The sequence below is a fragment of the Periplaneta americana genome, chromosome 11 (assembly GCF_040183065.1).
Source record: "Periplaneta americana isolate PAMFEO1 chromosome 11, P.americana_PAMFEO1_priV1, whole genome shotgun sequence".
NCBI classification, from domain to species: domain Eukaryota; kingdom Metazoa; phylum Arthropoda; class Insecta; order Blattodea; family Blattidae; genus Periplaneta; species Periplaneta americana.
Genome location: NC_091127.1, coordinates 133,841,907 through 133,858,106, shown reverse-complemented (window position 1 = coordinate 133,858,106; position 16,200 = coordinate 133,841,907). Strand labels below are relative to the sequence as shown.

Here is a 16,200-nt window from a genome sequence, read left to right as displayed (position 1 = left end):
GTGTGGACAATAGAAACATCCTGTGGGTCTCTTTTTATATACAGAGTTTTTCAGAATTCAACCGAAGAAATTTAAATGGTTGTAGAGAGGTCTTAGGTAAGTATTTTCAGGTAGGAAACTAGGGATCTACGGGTTCTAACTTGTACATAAAGACATGAAATATTTTATGGGCCAGTACGCCACTGATTGAAGCTGCACGTAGCATAGCCGTACGTTTGGAAATGTGTTGGATGCAGTATTGCTATGTGTCTGTGGGACAATCGGTAAACATTGTAGATGTTTTCTGTGAGAGAACGAGGTCGAAAGTTAGTTTTTCTTAAGCCTTAGTTTTTCTGAACCGACGGTAGAAGTAAACAATATTCAGGAGTAATACTGTACAGTACAGTACAGTACGTACGTACAGTATATAGTGGGCGCCATCGATTTAGGCAGATGGATTTTGTTAATCAGAACACCAGAGCGAGTTCTCATAGCAGCGAGATCGGTTGTTATCTTCGTCGCAAGCAAACTACAGCTGGGATGGGAGAGACATAAGAGTAAACATATATTCCCGATTATTCTATTGGAGTCGGATGGACAGCCACCTCCAAAAACAATGCATATATAACCACTTTTATGGAACTGCAGTAGTCTATACAGTATGTGTGCATGCGTAAGAAAAGGGACCAATTCCCGGCACACAGTTTTCGAGATAAATCCAGTTGTCGCTGCATAATCTTTTCCTCGTTACTATAAAGTAATAAAGACAATATATATACACGCGCGCACACACACACGCACGCACGCACACACAGATATATACTGTATATACAAAAAAAAACTGTTCTATAATCAACGGACTGACTAATCACCTTAAACCCTCTGTGTAGGTTTCTGTTAATCCTTAGTCAAAAGATTCATTATGATTCCTAACTCTATTTATTTATAAAATAGTACATTTACAGAAGCTGTAGGTTAGCCTGTATATTTGCAGTATATCGAAGTGTAATGAAACCATTCATGCCTAGAAGAACATGAAGCATTCCTGACATTACTCATATTTAAGAGATGATTTGGCGGTCTGAAGTAATACATTATTTTTATTGTCCAGGATAAATTTTCTGCATGACTGATTGAAATAGGAAAATACTTGTAATTCAAACTTTATTAAGTCCACAGAACACTTACTTCTTGCATGTGATCACAAACTTCGTAGGATTATAAAAAAATACATCTCTACATTATACAGTATAGGTAGCTACATTGGTCAAACAAAAGGGCAGAAGGGAGTGGGATTTCTAATAAATAAAAGGATTAAAAACTGCATAGAAGAAATTAGAGGAGTTAGTGAAAGGATAGCGGTCCTGTCGTTAAATGTGAACAAACAAAAATTTGCAATAATCCAAGTGTATGCACCAACAGAAGCTAGCACAGAAGAGGAAGTTGAACAATTATACAGTGAACTGGACAAAACAATGAACTTTTATAGAGCGCAAAGGACATTAATGATTGGCGATTTTAACAGCAAAATAGGCACAAAGAACCATGTTGAAGAAGAAGCGATCGGTCCTCATAGCTATGGATAAAGGAATGAGAGAGGGGAAAGATTGATTCAATTCGCACAGGAGCACGAGCTGAAGATAAGCAATTCATTCTACAGGAAAAGCGCAGCTTCCAAATGGACCTGGCAGGTTCCGAACGGGAAAACGAGAAACGAGATTGATTTCATCCTAAGCAATAGCCTCAGAGATATTCGAGACGTGCAAGTGCGGAGCGGGTTGAAGTTCGATACAGATCATAGACTCCTTCGTGCTTACATTAGGCTACCCAGAAGGAAATGCCATTTCACACCGAAACACAGATCAAATGCAGAAAACATCGACATAGAGAAGTACAAGATAGTATTACAACAGAAACTTGAACAATATCATATCGCAGAATCAACAGTTCAGACTCTCTATAACACCATGGAAGACAGTATCCTACAAGCTACGAACGATTCACTAGTCAGAAATAATGGGATAAAGAAAAGACATAAACTAAGCGAAAATACAATAAGCTTAATAGAAGAACGAGGAAGAATGAAAGCAGCCCAAGAGTACTCGTTAACAGAATATGCAGAATTAAACAAAAGAACGAAGAGAGAAATAAGAAAGGATCTAAGAGAGTATACTACAGACAAGACCAGGCTAATCTTGGAGGAATGCAGATCGGTAAAGAAATTAAGGATTCACTTGAGCGAAGGCAAACATTGGATGTTAGGAGTGAAGGGGACCGATGGAGACAGGCAAGCCTCGAGGAAAAATATAATAGAAGCCTCCACGAAATTCTACAGAACTCTGTATACAGGCGCCCAATTGCTGAGGAGCGACATCGAAACCATGTATGCAAGGGATGATGAAATTCCACCCATTCTAATCAGCGAAGTCAGAAACGCCATAGGCCACTTGAAAAATGGGAAGACGACAGGAGAAGACGGAATACTCAACGAATGCCTGAAGTGGGGCCAGGAAATAGTAGTCCAAGCAGCTACACAATTATTCAACACCATACTAGAAACGGAAGAGTTTCCCAGCCAGTGGTATAAAAGCACAATAATACTTCTGCACAAGAAGGGAAGATGACCTGAACAATTACAGGCCTATCAGTTTGATGTCTAGCTTATATAAGGTATTCACAAAGATATTGACAAGTAGAGTAACAAAACTTTTGGACGAAAATCAACCACCAGAACAAGCAGGATTCCGAGGGAGTTTCAGTACCATCGACCATCTCCAAACAGTGAATCAAATAACAGAAAAAGTCAACGAGTTCAACATGAAAGTATATATTGCATTTGTAGATTACAGCAAGGCCTTTGACTCAGTGGAGCATTCTAAAGTTCTTGAAGCTCTAGACACAATGGGAGTCGAATACAAAATTATAAGACTATTGGGCAATATCTACATCAACAGTTACGCAAAAATCCGAACAGAGGTGGAAGGAGAAGCATTTAAATTAGGGAGGGGAGTGAAACAAAATTATTCACCTGTCTGTTAGAAATACTATTTAGAGAAATGGACTGGGGCAAAAAGAGATACGGGCTGAACATCAACGGTAGGAGACTATCAAATTTACGCTTTGCGGATGATATTGTACTTTTCGCCAAATCAAGACAGGAACTACAACAAATGCTGACTGAACTCTGCGAGAAAAGCTCAGAAGTTGGGCTCCAAATGAACCCGGAGAAAACTAAACTAATGACAAATGCAGACAACACCCCTATAACGATTAACAACATGACGCTGGAATACGTCGACGAGTATGTATACCTGGGACAAATTGTGTCACTCTCCTGTAGGAGAGAGAAAGAGATACGAAGAAGAATATGTTTGGCTTGGAAAAAATTTTGGAGCTTGAAATTCATCCTGCAAAACCAAAACATCAGCACCAAACTTAAAATTGAAGTTCTGGAAACCTGCGTAATCCCAGTAATGTTGTACGGATGCCAAGTTTGGTCTCTGACAGAGCAACAGAAAAACCTGCTTCGTGTGTGCCAGAGGAAAATGGAAAGAAAAGTCCTCCAGCTGAGACTGCAAGACAGGATAAGGAACACCGACATCCGAATAAGAAGCGGTATGCAGGATGCAGTGAGGCTGGCGCTACGTCTCAAATGGAAATGGGGTGGACACGTGAGTAGGATGGACTGCAGCAGGTGGACGTATGCCTCGACCATGTGGGACCCACGCATTGGGAAAAGAAGCAGAAGACGTCCAAGGAGAAGGTGGTCGGACGTGTTCCGGAGAGAGACTGGAGCGCAGTGGACGAGAACAGCGAGGGACAGGCAGGCATGGAAAAGACTGGAAGAAATTACGAACACTATGTAAACTGTGTATAGTTGTGTATTGTTTATATAGTTATTTTTGTGTGTGTCAGTTTGATTAGTTTGATTCCGTGTATAGTTGGTACAGTTCATGTATTTAGTTAGTATAATTTTTGTGTTCAGTAGTATGGTTTTGTGTGTTTTAGTTTGGATAGTTTGACTCAGTGTGCAGTTGGTATAGTTCATGTATTTAGTTAGTATAATTTTTGTGTTCAGTTGTATGGTTTTGTGTGTTTTAGTTTGGATAGTTTGACTCCGCGTATAGTTGGTATAGTTCAGGTATTTAGTTAGTATAATTTTTGTGTTCAATTGTATGGTTTTGTGTGTTTTAGTTTGGATAGTTTGACTCCGCGTATAGTTGGTATAGTTCATGTATTTAGTTAGTATAATTTTTGTGTTCAGTTGTATGGTTTTGTGTGTTTTAGTTTGGATAGTTTGACTCCGTGTGTAGTTGGTATGGTTCAGGTATTTAGTTAGTATAATTTTTGTGTTCAATTGTATGGTTTTGTGTGTTTTAGTTTGGATAGTTTGACTCCGTGTGTAGTTGGTATAGTTCATGTATTTAGTTAGTAAAATTTTTGTGTTCAATTGTATGGTTTTGTGTATTTTAGTTTGGATAGTTTGACTCCGTGTGTAGTTGGTATAGTTCATGTATTTAGTTAGTATAATTTTTGTGTTCAATTGTATCGTTTTTGTGCGTTTAGTTTAGATAGTATGGGTGTTTAGGCTGTACAATTTATGTGTGCAGTTGGTATTTAGTTTGTGTGTGAGTTAAGATTATGTATGTATTCAGTTTGTGCAATTTTTTTCTTTTTCTTTTATCGTGTGTTTAGTGTGAACAGTTGTGTTCGGATTATAATTTATGTGTTCAGTTTGCATATTTTTGTGTGGATGTTTAGTTTGCATAATTTATGTGTTTAGTCTGTATTGTTTTTCGTGTTAAGTTAGTATAATTTGTTTATGTGTTTAGTTTGTAAGTGTATAGTGTAAGCTCTCTTGGACTGGCTCCCCAAGTGTAGTAGACCTTCAGCTCACCCTACACTCTCCTGTAGGAGGCCGTTGCCCTTATGGGATTTAAGGCTTTTCGTATTTCGTATTTCGTATAGTAGACTAAATGTTGAAAATAATTATATTGCGAGAAAACAGTGTAATCTCTAAAATTACGCAATACACAATTAAAAGTAAAAAAGTAAGAATATGAGGAAAACATACAATCTGGCTACCCTAGATGAGACCCCCATTTTCCTCACATTATTCTAGCGTGGGCGTCTGTCCTTAGGTGCAGAGCAGAATGTAGAATATAGCAATGAGAAACTTTGAAAGACAGCAATTTAATAATGTATTTATTACACTTAAAATATTCGAATGTTTAAATTTTCATACCATTTTTTAAAATTATTATTATTATTGTTATTATTATTATTATTATTATTATTATTATTATTATTATTATTATTATTCGCAGGCGTCCATTAATTGTTCTCCGGGGCTCTAAGGGGGCTGGACTGTTTTAACTAAAACCGGTATGTTCTTTTGTCCTCTCTGCACTCGTTGGCCAGTTTTCTGATCACCCTGTCAATATTTTTTATATCTTCAATTCCTTCTTTCTTCTACAGAAAGTAAGAAATAATGCCGAAATCTGATTGGTTGTTGAAGTACGACATATTTAGTATGACAATATGGTTGTCACAGTGAGGGCAATAGAGCGTCCGGTTGTAATATTTTATTATTTTTGCGGAATCGGTTAATGTTTCGCGATTGATGACAATCTAATTCGTTTCTGTATTTCTAACAAACTGTGTATATGTATAGTTGTGTAATTCTTTATACAGTATATCAGATTTAAATCTTGTTTTAAAAACGTTTCAATGTGAATGAATACAAAGATAGTGGTCATCCTCTGCCATGAAGATGTATAGACGAGAAAGGACAACTCTCAGGTATATTAATGTATATATTGCTTTAAAATAATGTATATTACTGGGTTAATCATAGCAAAATATTTATCTTACATAATTATGTTGGCAGTTGTTTCTTTTATTTGTGCTTTATGCTGCTATTTGCGTAGTAGAGCTGGTTTGTATTTCGTGTGGGCCGTATTCAGGAATGTCACTTCAACTTCACTTTTACTTACATCCGACTTTAGTAGGCAGAATTTGCATTCGGAATCACAACTTACGGCACTTTAGTCGTAATTTACGGTGCTTAGTGAGATACGTGAAGACGAACTTTGTAGCTACCTCAATTAGTGTTATAATTTGCCTAGGAACCAATGATACATTTGTTTACTAGGATAAAGTAAAGTTTAAGGGCTGAAATGGATTTAGGAGATGAATATTTTCAAGAATTCAATGGATTATGCTTTCTACGTCATATTATTCGCCTCTTTATTCTCAAGTTATGTCTATGCAATCGAAACCTCACTCTCATTTCCTGCGGTACTAGTTTATTCTGAAGTTATGTAGCTGTAAAGTGTGTTTTAAATTTTTCACTACTGTTCATTATTGTTGTTATTATTATTATTATTATTATTATTATTATTATTATTATTATTATTATTATATAATAGAGTTTTAAAACCATTAGGCTATCTACAATTAACTATGACTTCTTATCTTGGAGATAAGACTCAGTTTTGCGAAATACGAACATTAAGCAAGAAAATGGGAGGTAATAATGAACAAAATATTCTGGTTTATTTTTTGAACCAGCATACATTCAGCCCTTAAATTTAAAACAAAAGCTCCTTTATAAAACTGAGTTAGACTATTCACCTCATCGCTTAGAATTGTTTCTAAAATGTATAAGGAATGTAAAAAAAAATCAACTTCAGGTACTACATTCAAATAACTTTTGAGGATTTCTTTACCCCCAAAGGAGCAGAGAGGAGAGAGAAAGGAGTTGACGGTTAAAAAAATTCACTCGAGTATTTTCAACTAGCCGACGTAGATATGTAACATTTAAAATGAAGGTTACTCTCTACAATCTTAATTAAATATTTTCTGATTTTTTAAATACCATCTAAACAAAAGGCATAAAATAATAACTGACATAAAACTCAAAAAGTATATACTGCGCATTAAATAGGTCCAAATCCATGCAAATTAGCATATTTTATACATGCAGACCGGAGAGAGAGATTTAGAATTTCTATAATAAAAAAAAAATATGAAATCTTAAACTCTTAGCTGGAATACGAAGACTGATGTTGCTTAGAAAAGATTCACAATCAATATCACCATTAATGACTTTAAAAAAATAATTAAGATCTTGACGTCTGGTAAATAAGCTACAGCAATTAAAATGATAATAGTAGTAGTAGTAATAGTAATAATAATAATAATAATAATAATAATAATAATAATAATTTGCATATTTTCTAAATTTCTCGCCCACTCCCAAATTTTAAGCTTTGTCTGATTTTTTTTACAATATCTTTGCTATGTTCTCACATTTTTAGTTTTACCTTGTTAAAGTAGGAGAAAAAAAATAAAGCTACTGATATTCAAATTTATATAATTTACATAATACAAACAGACAATTTCTTTTTATTCAAAAATTATTTCCTTTTTTGAAAAAGTGTGAACATAACTTTGTTAAGTATATTTTAAAGAACATGCAGTAAAAATGTCAGCTTTCTAGCGTAAAAATTGCGAAATTCTTAGCAACATGAATGCAGAGAAGTAGGGGAAAAAAGTATGGGAAAATAGTTTAAAAGTTTGCATGTATTTTAAACTTCATGGTCGCTGTCTTTTAAGACAGTATAATAATTAATGACACAACCGCCGTAGGATTCTAAAACTTCGTCAAAGTGCAAGGTCTAAGTAGTTAGCATAGATTCATTTCCTTAAAAAAAAATTCCCCCAAAAATTACCAAATTTTCATCCATCCCTTTCCGTGTGGTGCTGAAGTCTACGAGTCAAAAAACGAAAAGGATAATTTAAATCCTGGCCATTCTTTTCAGAAGACCGCCACAAAGAAAAAGGACTCTGTTTGTTATTGGATAAGAAGCGAAATTGCTGACACATACTATGAAGATAGTGGAAAAAATTAAACATTTTTTTTCGTTACGTAATTGATAATGGGAGAGTCTTAATAAATAAAGATTTAAATCGGTTAACGGCGAGATGCGATAGATACACGAATTATTACGGTATAAAAAATTTATCCATCAAGCTCGACAACTATCAGGCTCAGACTAAAAAACACAAGAAACGAATCGACGGCTTTTCTTGTGACCTATTATCATTCCTTGTAAACACATGCTACGCGTGATTTAAATCATTAAATTAAACTCTCATAATCATCTGCTTCCATTAAGACTTTTGGAACATGAGATTTCTTGCTTGGTTTATCGAATTATCACAGGTTATTAATTGAGAAAATTCGCTCCGGGGCCGGGTATCGAACTCGTGACTCCCAGTTACACGCATTAGGATCTCTAACCACTGAGCTACGCTATCCACAGTATCGGATCGAATCTCGTAGATTATTGAATTACGTATTTTCTTATTTCAGCATACATATTCTTTCGGTTATTTATCCACCGTGTCGATTATTATCGCTTCCGCAACTCATTCTCGTACTTCATGAAAGTTTGTTATTAATGAAGACAATTCGACACAACTCATATCTATTTTTCGCCTGTCGCTTCATGAAGTAATGAACATTTGCAATAATTTCTTGGTTCTGGTTATAGATAGATAAGTGCATTTATTGATGCATGATAAATTATACAAACTCATGTACACAAGATCCTTCGCACGAGCCCGTACGGCCATTCGTGCTGTAACTATGCACAGTTTGAATCTTCAAAGAAAACAAAAATAATACTACTAATAATAAAATAGTAAAACAACAGTTATTATTATTACTACCGTTATCATTAATTATCACAATTACAACTAATCTAACTTGAAACCAAATTTCACAAAAATAATAAAAAAGAAATAAACAAAATAAATGTAAGATATGAAAAGAGAGAAAAAAAAACACAGTGAAACATATAAACAATTCAATTCCTTATTGAGACTGCACGAAATAATCCAACTAATAAATATAAAGGTAATACATAAAAAAACATACACACGCGATAAAATACAAATAGAAAAAAAAAGACAATAAATACAAAAATAACATTATCCACTAATTACTTCATCATTCCAACAATAATTAATAACTCTTTCCCTTATTTTCTCGGCTCCCTCCCCCTCGGCCAGTTCCACCCTCAACTGTCGAACTTATGCCATAAATTTTCCCACACTGTCACAAAATTTAACGTTATTTAACATATTGTATGTTGCCAAATGCCCCCTGCTAGATATAATGAAGGACTCTGGCAGGAATCGTTTCCTCAGAGCTTCTGTGGCTTCACACTCCGATAAAATGTGGTGTGATGTCTCGCATTTACCGCAAAGAGGACATCGGGTCTGGTTATGCAATGCTTTCTTCCCCTTAATTTAGAAAATGCAGGAGGCGAACGAAAGTCATTTACGGCACTCCCATGAATCGGACTGTACTGTGGTGTGTTTATTAATTAATAATGACGATACGAGAGGCGAGTGTGAACATATAAACGACAGACAGCCTTATCGCAATTCATTCTTGCAGTTCTCACAAAACATTGGCTCGCCTACTGGAAATGTCATTGCGGTCATCTGCCAAAATCGCTGCCTCCGACTATAATAATAATAATAATAATAATAATAATAATAATAATAATAATAATAATAATAATAATCCGTGGTGCTACAGCCCATGAAGGGCCTAGACCGACCAGTCGGCTGCTAGCCTCATGCCCACATGCCGAAGCAGAGGTGGACGATCATCCAACCAGAATGGAGGTATCGTGTGGTTAGCACGATGATCCCCCCAGCCGTTTTAGCTGGTATTCGCAACCGGATTTCGCTACCTATTGTAGCTCCCCAAGTGCATCACGATGCTGGGTGGGCACCGGTCCCATACACTGGCCGAAATTTCATGAGAAAATTTCTTCCTCCATGAGGACTCGAACCAGCGCGCATTCCGTTACGCGAGTCCTAGGCAGGATGCCTTAGACCACGACGCCACGGCGCGGGACGCCTCCGACTATACCTACTGTAAACCAGCAGTGACCAAATCTCGAACGGCAGTGATTGCACGCGAGAGAGAGTATTATGAAGTAAGGAGACGGGGGAGAGGTATATGACATGAAAACTACAACCAGTGGTGGTTTGTGCACTAACATTGAGTTCTTCATCAACCCGCGAATATAATTCGCAAGGTTTGCTGCATCGGTAATGTCACTACTGTCATCAAGAGCTACAAATTGTCTTGATGTTTTTTTTTTTAAATATTCCTCTTGAACACAATCAGAAATCGTCTAAATTATCTTTTGGATATTTAGTCGAGAAATGCACAGTTTTTCAAAATTAATTAATAACTTTTATTGGACAAATTATTTCAGCCATCTTTATCATTACGCTTTTATAAAACTCTCCTTCGTAGGAAGGCTTCCGAGAACGAGCTATTTCGTTCGCCAATAGATAGCTGGCTCCTTTACATTTATTTATGTCACCTTTCTCTCCATGACAATGATTTAAGATTGATTTCAGTTTCTATAGCTTGATAGTTCGTTTCATTAGGCCTACTACACTAGCACATAATATTCAAACAGTTTCTCTATATTATTATTAGTATTATTATTATACCAATAACTAGTAAATATGTGCTTATGGTTATCACAAGATTAAAAAATTGAGATAAGCCTATAGTGCAGTAATTATTTATCCTTCAAGGGAAAATGTAGGCCCATATGTATTCAGACATGTATTTAAGAATTATAGTAACACTTGCTGATAAATAATAATAATGGTAATAATAATAATAATAATAATAATAATAATAATAATACCTGTTATGTCTATGTATTCAGCGTAATGCCCTGTAATGTCGCTTCTATATACTTCTACTAATTGACCCATTGAGCAAAGAAACATATTACATTTTCTCCGAAAGGACAACAAATAAATTCCTTTTCCCATTCTGTACGAAACCTTCTGTTCCTGCTCGTAGAGTCAGAGGGTTTGTAGAGCGACATGGTACCGACACTGTTTACCTTCAGTACGTGAGCGAGACAGAGAGCAATGTACAGGAAACTCCCCTTACCAGTATGAATGTCTTCGATTTCACGATGTAATCATGATACCGCTGCTGTGGACTAATACATGAAAACAAATAATTCTTTCACTATTCACTATCAGTAGAAAAATAAGTAACGGTAATAGTTGAAAGTAACGACCTCTGCCTTAAATAGGCCTACAGTATTTTTCTGGAAGAAGAAAAAAAGTACGGTACTTTTTCTTAAGTTTATTATTCTGGCTTAACTATTAGGAACTACGTACAACGAATTGCATACCATTTTTACGTGAATATGAGTATAAAATGCATGAAAATAATAATACAGAAGATCGGCCTGGATAGCGTAGCCGGTATAGCGCTGCCTTCTGTGCTCGAGGTTGCCCAGGTCGATGGCATTTAAGTGTGTTCAAATTGCGACAGGCTCATGTCAATAGGTTTACTGGCATGTACGAGTAAAAGAACTCCTGCGGAACAAAATTCCGGCACACCGGCGACGCTGATATAACCTCTGCAGTTGCGAGCGTCGTTAAATAAACATTAATTTAAATAATATAGAACACAAAAAGGCCATGGATTTGTCACTTATGCAACCAAGTACCAGCCCGTTTCTAACAAATATCTGAGCTCCAGGGGTCCAATAAGACTGACTTGATTTCAAATGAACTGTAATGAGCTAGTGGCTAGTACTATGCAGTATACTCTTACCGAAAGCATAGCAAATAAATAGTAGGCTACAATACGTATTTCGGTGTCCCGCGCCGTGGCGTCACGGTCTAAGGCAGGGATGTCGAACAGCGCTCTCGAGCTGTGAAATGAAGAGCTTTCATTCCTCCCTTACCGTTCAACGGTTGAACACAGATAGCAGACAGACCGGGCTAATGATTGTAAACAAAAGCGAAACCAATGCGGCGGCTGGTACTTAGATAACTTTTATACATCTTACTAATTTATTAGGAGCTCATTTTAGATTTGCACTTATGAACTCTGATGAACAGAGAATGTGAGTCTACATGAGGATGAATGTTGCTGCTGCTGCTGCTGATGATGATGATGATGATGATGATGATAATAATGATAATAATAATAATAATAATAATAATAATAATAATAATAATAATAATAGCGTTTTATCTACTGGACCAATCCATGACGGAAATACTGTCAATCATAATAATAATGTTGTTAATATCATGTTTAAAGTATCAACTTACTGTGTACTATGTGTTGTAGCAGTGCAACTTCAGAAACGTCAACTTTTTCGATTTTAGCGAGACTTGAAATTTCTTCATAGTTTTTGTTATAGATTCAAAAATATCTTCTCCTCTACTTCGATCCTTTAGTGAAATGGCATCTACAAGATCTCCGTGAACGTTGAAATGTGAATCGACACTCCTTATGAATATAGCTAGCTGCGCCGTATCTTTGCAGTCGGTTCTTTCATCAAGAGCTAGTGCGTAACAAGAAAACATTTTTTTGTTGCTTTCAGTTACCCCTCCAAGTTATCTCCCATTTCTGATATGCGCTCTGCAATAATATTACGAGACAAACATAGATTTAAAACCATTAACGTGTTTCGGACATATCTATTTTGCAACAGCTATGAGCCAGTCTTTCACAAATTCTCCGTCAGTGAATAGCTTTGAAGCCGTTGCAATAATTTTACAAATTTTGTAGCTAGCACGAATCAAGGTTGTTCTAATAACACCCGATGATGATGATGATGATGATGATGATCATGATTATGATGATGATGATGATGATGGAAGGTTTTCTGAATTCAATTTTGATTTTAATTCCTCTACAAGCTTTTCACGAGCGGAACCGGATAACTTTTCTGGTTCATAAACTTCAGCATGTGATGGATTAAAATGCCTTTTAACATTATGATGAATTAGTTACCCAAGTTCCTTTCTACATATTAAGCAATGTGCCTTTCCGTCCTTATTTAAATATTTATCTATCCAGTTACTATTGAATCGTCGTTCCATGTCCTTACCAGCCGCCAGAGTTTGATAAACACGCTGCGTACAGAACACTACTACAGCGAGCTCAGATTGACCTTACTGTCGTTTCACCTCTGCTACTATAGGCAACAGTATTAATCGTTTCACAGTTTGAGAGCGCTGTTCGACATCCCTGGTCTAAGGCATCTCGCCTATGACTCGCGTTACGGAATGCGATCTGGTTCGAGTCCTCATGGGGGAAGAAATTTTCTCATAAAATTTCGGCCTCTGTATGTACCAGTGCCTACCCAGTATCGTGATGCACTTGGGTAGCTACGATAGGTATCGAAAATCCTGTTTCCCAAACTAGCTATAACGGCTGGGGGGATCATCGTGCTAACAACACGATACCTCTATTCTGGTTGGATGATCGTCCACCTCTGCTTCGGCATGTGGACATGAGACCAGCAGCCGGCTGGTCGGTCTTGGCCCTGCAAAGGGCTATAGCGCCATGGATTTACTTTACTTTACGTATACCGGTGGTTCAGAAAAGAAAAAATTCAGATATCTCATCAATAAAATAAGAGGTACTGGGATTATAAAAAACTACCATAGTCACCCAAACATAGCTTCACCTGGTCTGAGGGCGACGCGTTGCCAGTTATAACCAGGCAGCGCATTTTCGTTCCCAAACAAGTTAGGAAAGTTATCGGTTAGTATATCCTGGAGTTTTAGGGTTACGTCAGGACGCTACGAATGGTATAACCTAGTTCGGTAAATAATAATAATAATAATAATAATAATAATAATAATAATAATGGAGCATAACAACTGTAAGTGGAATTGCTACTAGATTAAAATTGTCTGTGAAGCTACTTTTTAACCATATAAACACATAGTGCTCTACAAAATATTAGTGCTATTTATGACAATATATAATTAGATCGATACACTTAATTAAAGGGAGTAATAAAGAAAATATATTGCTGTCAGAAAGTGTGTACTTCACAAATTAAATTAAATTAAGCTCTAGCGACATCGGAATGGGATATACTTGTGTTCAGAGACGAGCCCACTTACAAAATTATTTTAAAAAATACAGATGAAAATGAAATACAATATAAGATTCGTCCGACACAATAGTCCCATCACTCTTATTTCCGACAGCCAATCATGTTGCAGGTCGGATACATTTAAACGTGTGCATCTTGTCATTAGCTGCTGATGACTTATGCACTTCCTAAGGCTCGATAAATACTTAATATAATCGCCCGCGATTTTGATTCTTTCGTTGTTATTCGCAGAAAGCACACAAGGACGTTATTTGCCGCTCAATTATTTGCTCAATTACAGTGCGTTTGATTATCATAGGAGCTACGACACGATAATGGTTAACGGTGGGACAAATAGATTCCTGGTCTGGTAACTCGGCAACGAAAGAACAAAAATGGCGAACGATACTATCTACCTAGACTTTATAGAGCTTTCACTTCCTAAGGCGTAAGCAAAGAGGAGGAGTCGCACCGGAAATAACAGCGACGCAACTATAGATCTTAGACACCTATTCCCCGTGTTAATACGGCCAGTGCCACTGCTTAACACTGAAACTTGGTGTCTGAGATCTAGTGTCGGACACTTTACTCTCCCATTAAGATCCAGCCTTAGATTTAATTTTTGTGTTGCAGTGTGGAACGGCCTTTGAGGACACCACATTGAGCGCTGAACAAAGCATGCAGAACAAGGAGATGTTTGAGGAGACGTAACAGTAAGTGAATAATGATTGTGTGAACTATATTTTGTGAATTTAAATTTACTATCCTGAGTGACATTTAAAATAGTACATTATGCAACGTGCCTATAAAGGTAGTAATTAAGACGCGAGTATGTTTATGAAACGAGCGCAAGCGAGTTTCAAAATTTTCATACGAGCTTCTTAATTACCATTGTAGGCAAGTTTCATACGCCTTTTTATGCTCGACCATATTTCTAACTTGAAATTATTCATAAGAATCATGTTATTCTTATCTGACTGAGGAGCGGAACTGACCTTGTGCAATACCTCGTAAATTGTGAGATGTGCGCTGACGCGAAAGTATTGATTTTTTCCGAGAAACAGATGTCGACATTGACCTTGATATAATTTAGAGATTAAAATAAACTTTAATCTTGAAATTGAATTAGACATTGAAAAACGAGATGATAAATTGAATTTATTTGAATATTATTTACAATTAACGCTAATTATTATAGTAACAGGACTGACTTTGTTTCAAATATAGGTGATTTATTGTGCAATTGGTGAAATGAATTTGCGGGAATGTGCTTTGTGAAAGGCTGGAAGATGACTGTGAATTGATGTTAATTTGTGTGTTGTTTTTTTTCGACTGAGTTTAATATTGTATTTGAGATTTCAATTTTATTTTGGATCAATTCTTCAACATAACCTTCTGCGACAGTATTGGATTTCCAGCCTCCGTGACGTTTCGCTAGTTGTCTTTCGATTGCATATCCGAGAATAGTCGATATTTGCGCTTTCATATTGCTACAATGGTATTTTCTGATTGGTGGAACACCTGAACTTTAATGAATAGGTGTACTTTAATGAGGTCCATTAAAGGGCTGCTACCAGGTGAATAATTACTACATATTGGCATGGTCGGGCATAAAATACAATATACATTATTTCTGGAAGCAGCGGAATACAAAAAGCACGATCATAACGACCAAGGAATCACACTGAAGTTAATACGATATTGAAACACGATTATTATTATTAATGCAGAACGATTTGGAACTCACCTGTAGGTCTACTAAAGATAAGTCTCTCGATCGTTATAAATGGGAACTCGATCACCAGCGACAATATGGCGGAGAGTATGATAATGAAGACCATCTCGCCAAAGAACCGTGTTACCTAGAGGGAGAAATCGAATGTTATACTGAAAGTTGTATTCGATAAATAAATATCAATTCAAACTCGGCGAAAAGATATGCCCACTGTTTTTCTGAACAATTTAATTTAATCCTATCTACTGATTATATTTTGAAGATAAAATTTGTATTACTACGGTGGTAAAAGTTGTTCCGTACACTTCACTTCGCAGGAACTTACTAAAGAAAATATAGTACGATTGTACAGTATTCTCATTTTATGAGGAAATTAGATTATAGCTGAACGCCGGCGTACACTTTTCTTCGTGTCGTGCTTGCACCGGCGGGGAGCGTGTTCCCTTACAAAGTTTCTGGAAAATCAAGACATGTAGTAATGGTGGGGGGAAATGGTTAGGTTTCACCCCT

General features: G+C 36.4%; 1 protein-coding gene across 2 annotated transcripts in view; it reads right to left on the bottom strand.

Annotated features, from left to right (window-relative positions):
• Window positions 1-16,200, bottom strand: part of LOC138709351 (nose resistant to fluoxetine protein 6-like) — a 63,459-nt gene that overhangs the window by 982 nt on the left and 46,277 nt on the right. Inside the window, exon 12 of one of the 2 annotated variants that reach the window (XM_069840062.1) lies at window positions 15,703-15,817. The exons of the other annotated variant lie outside the window; for it this stretch is intronic. Within the exon in view, the coding sequence (XP_069696163.1) occupies window positions 15,703-15,817 (115 nt within the window). The remainder of the gene's footprint in view (window positions 1-15,702; window positions 15,818-16,200) is intronic. 2 annotated transcript variants of the gene reach the window in all.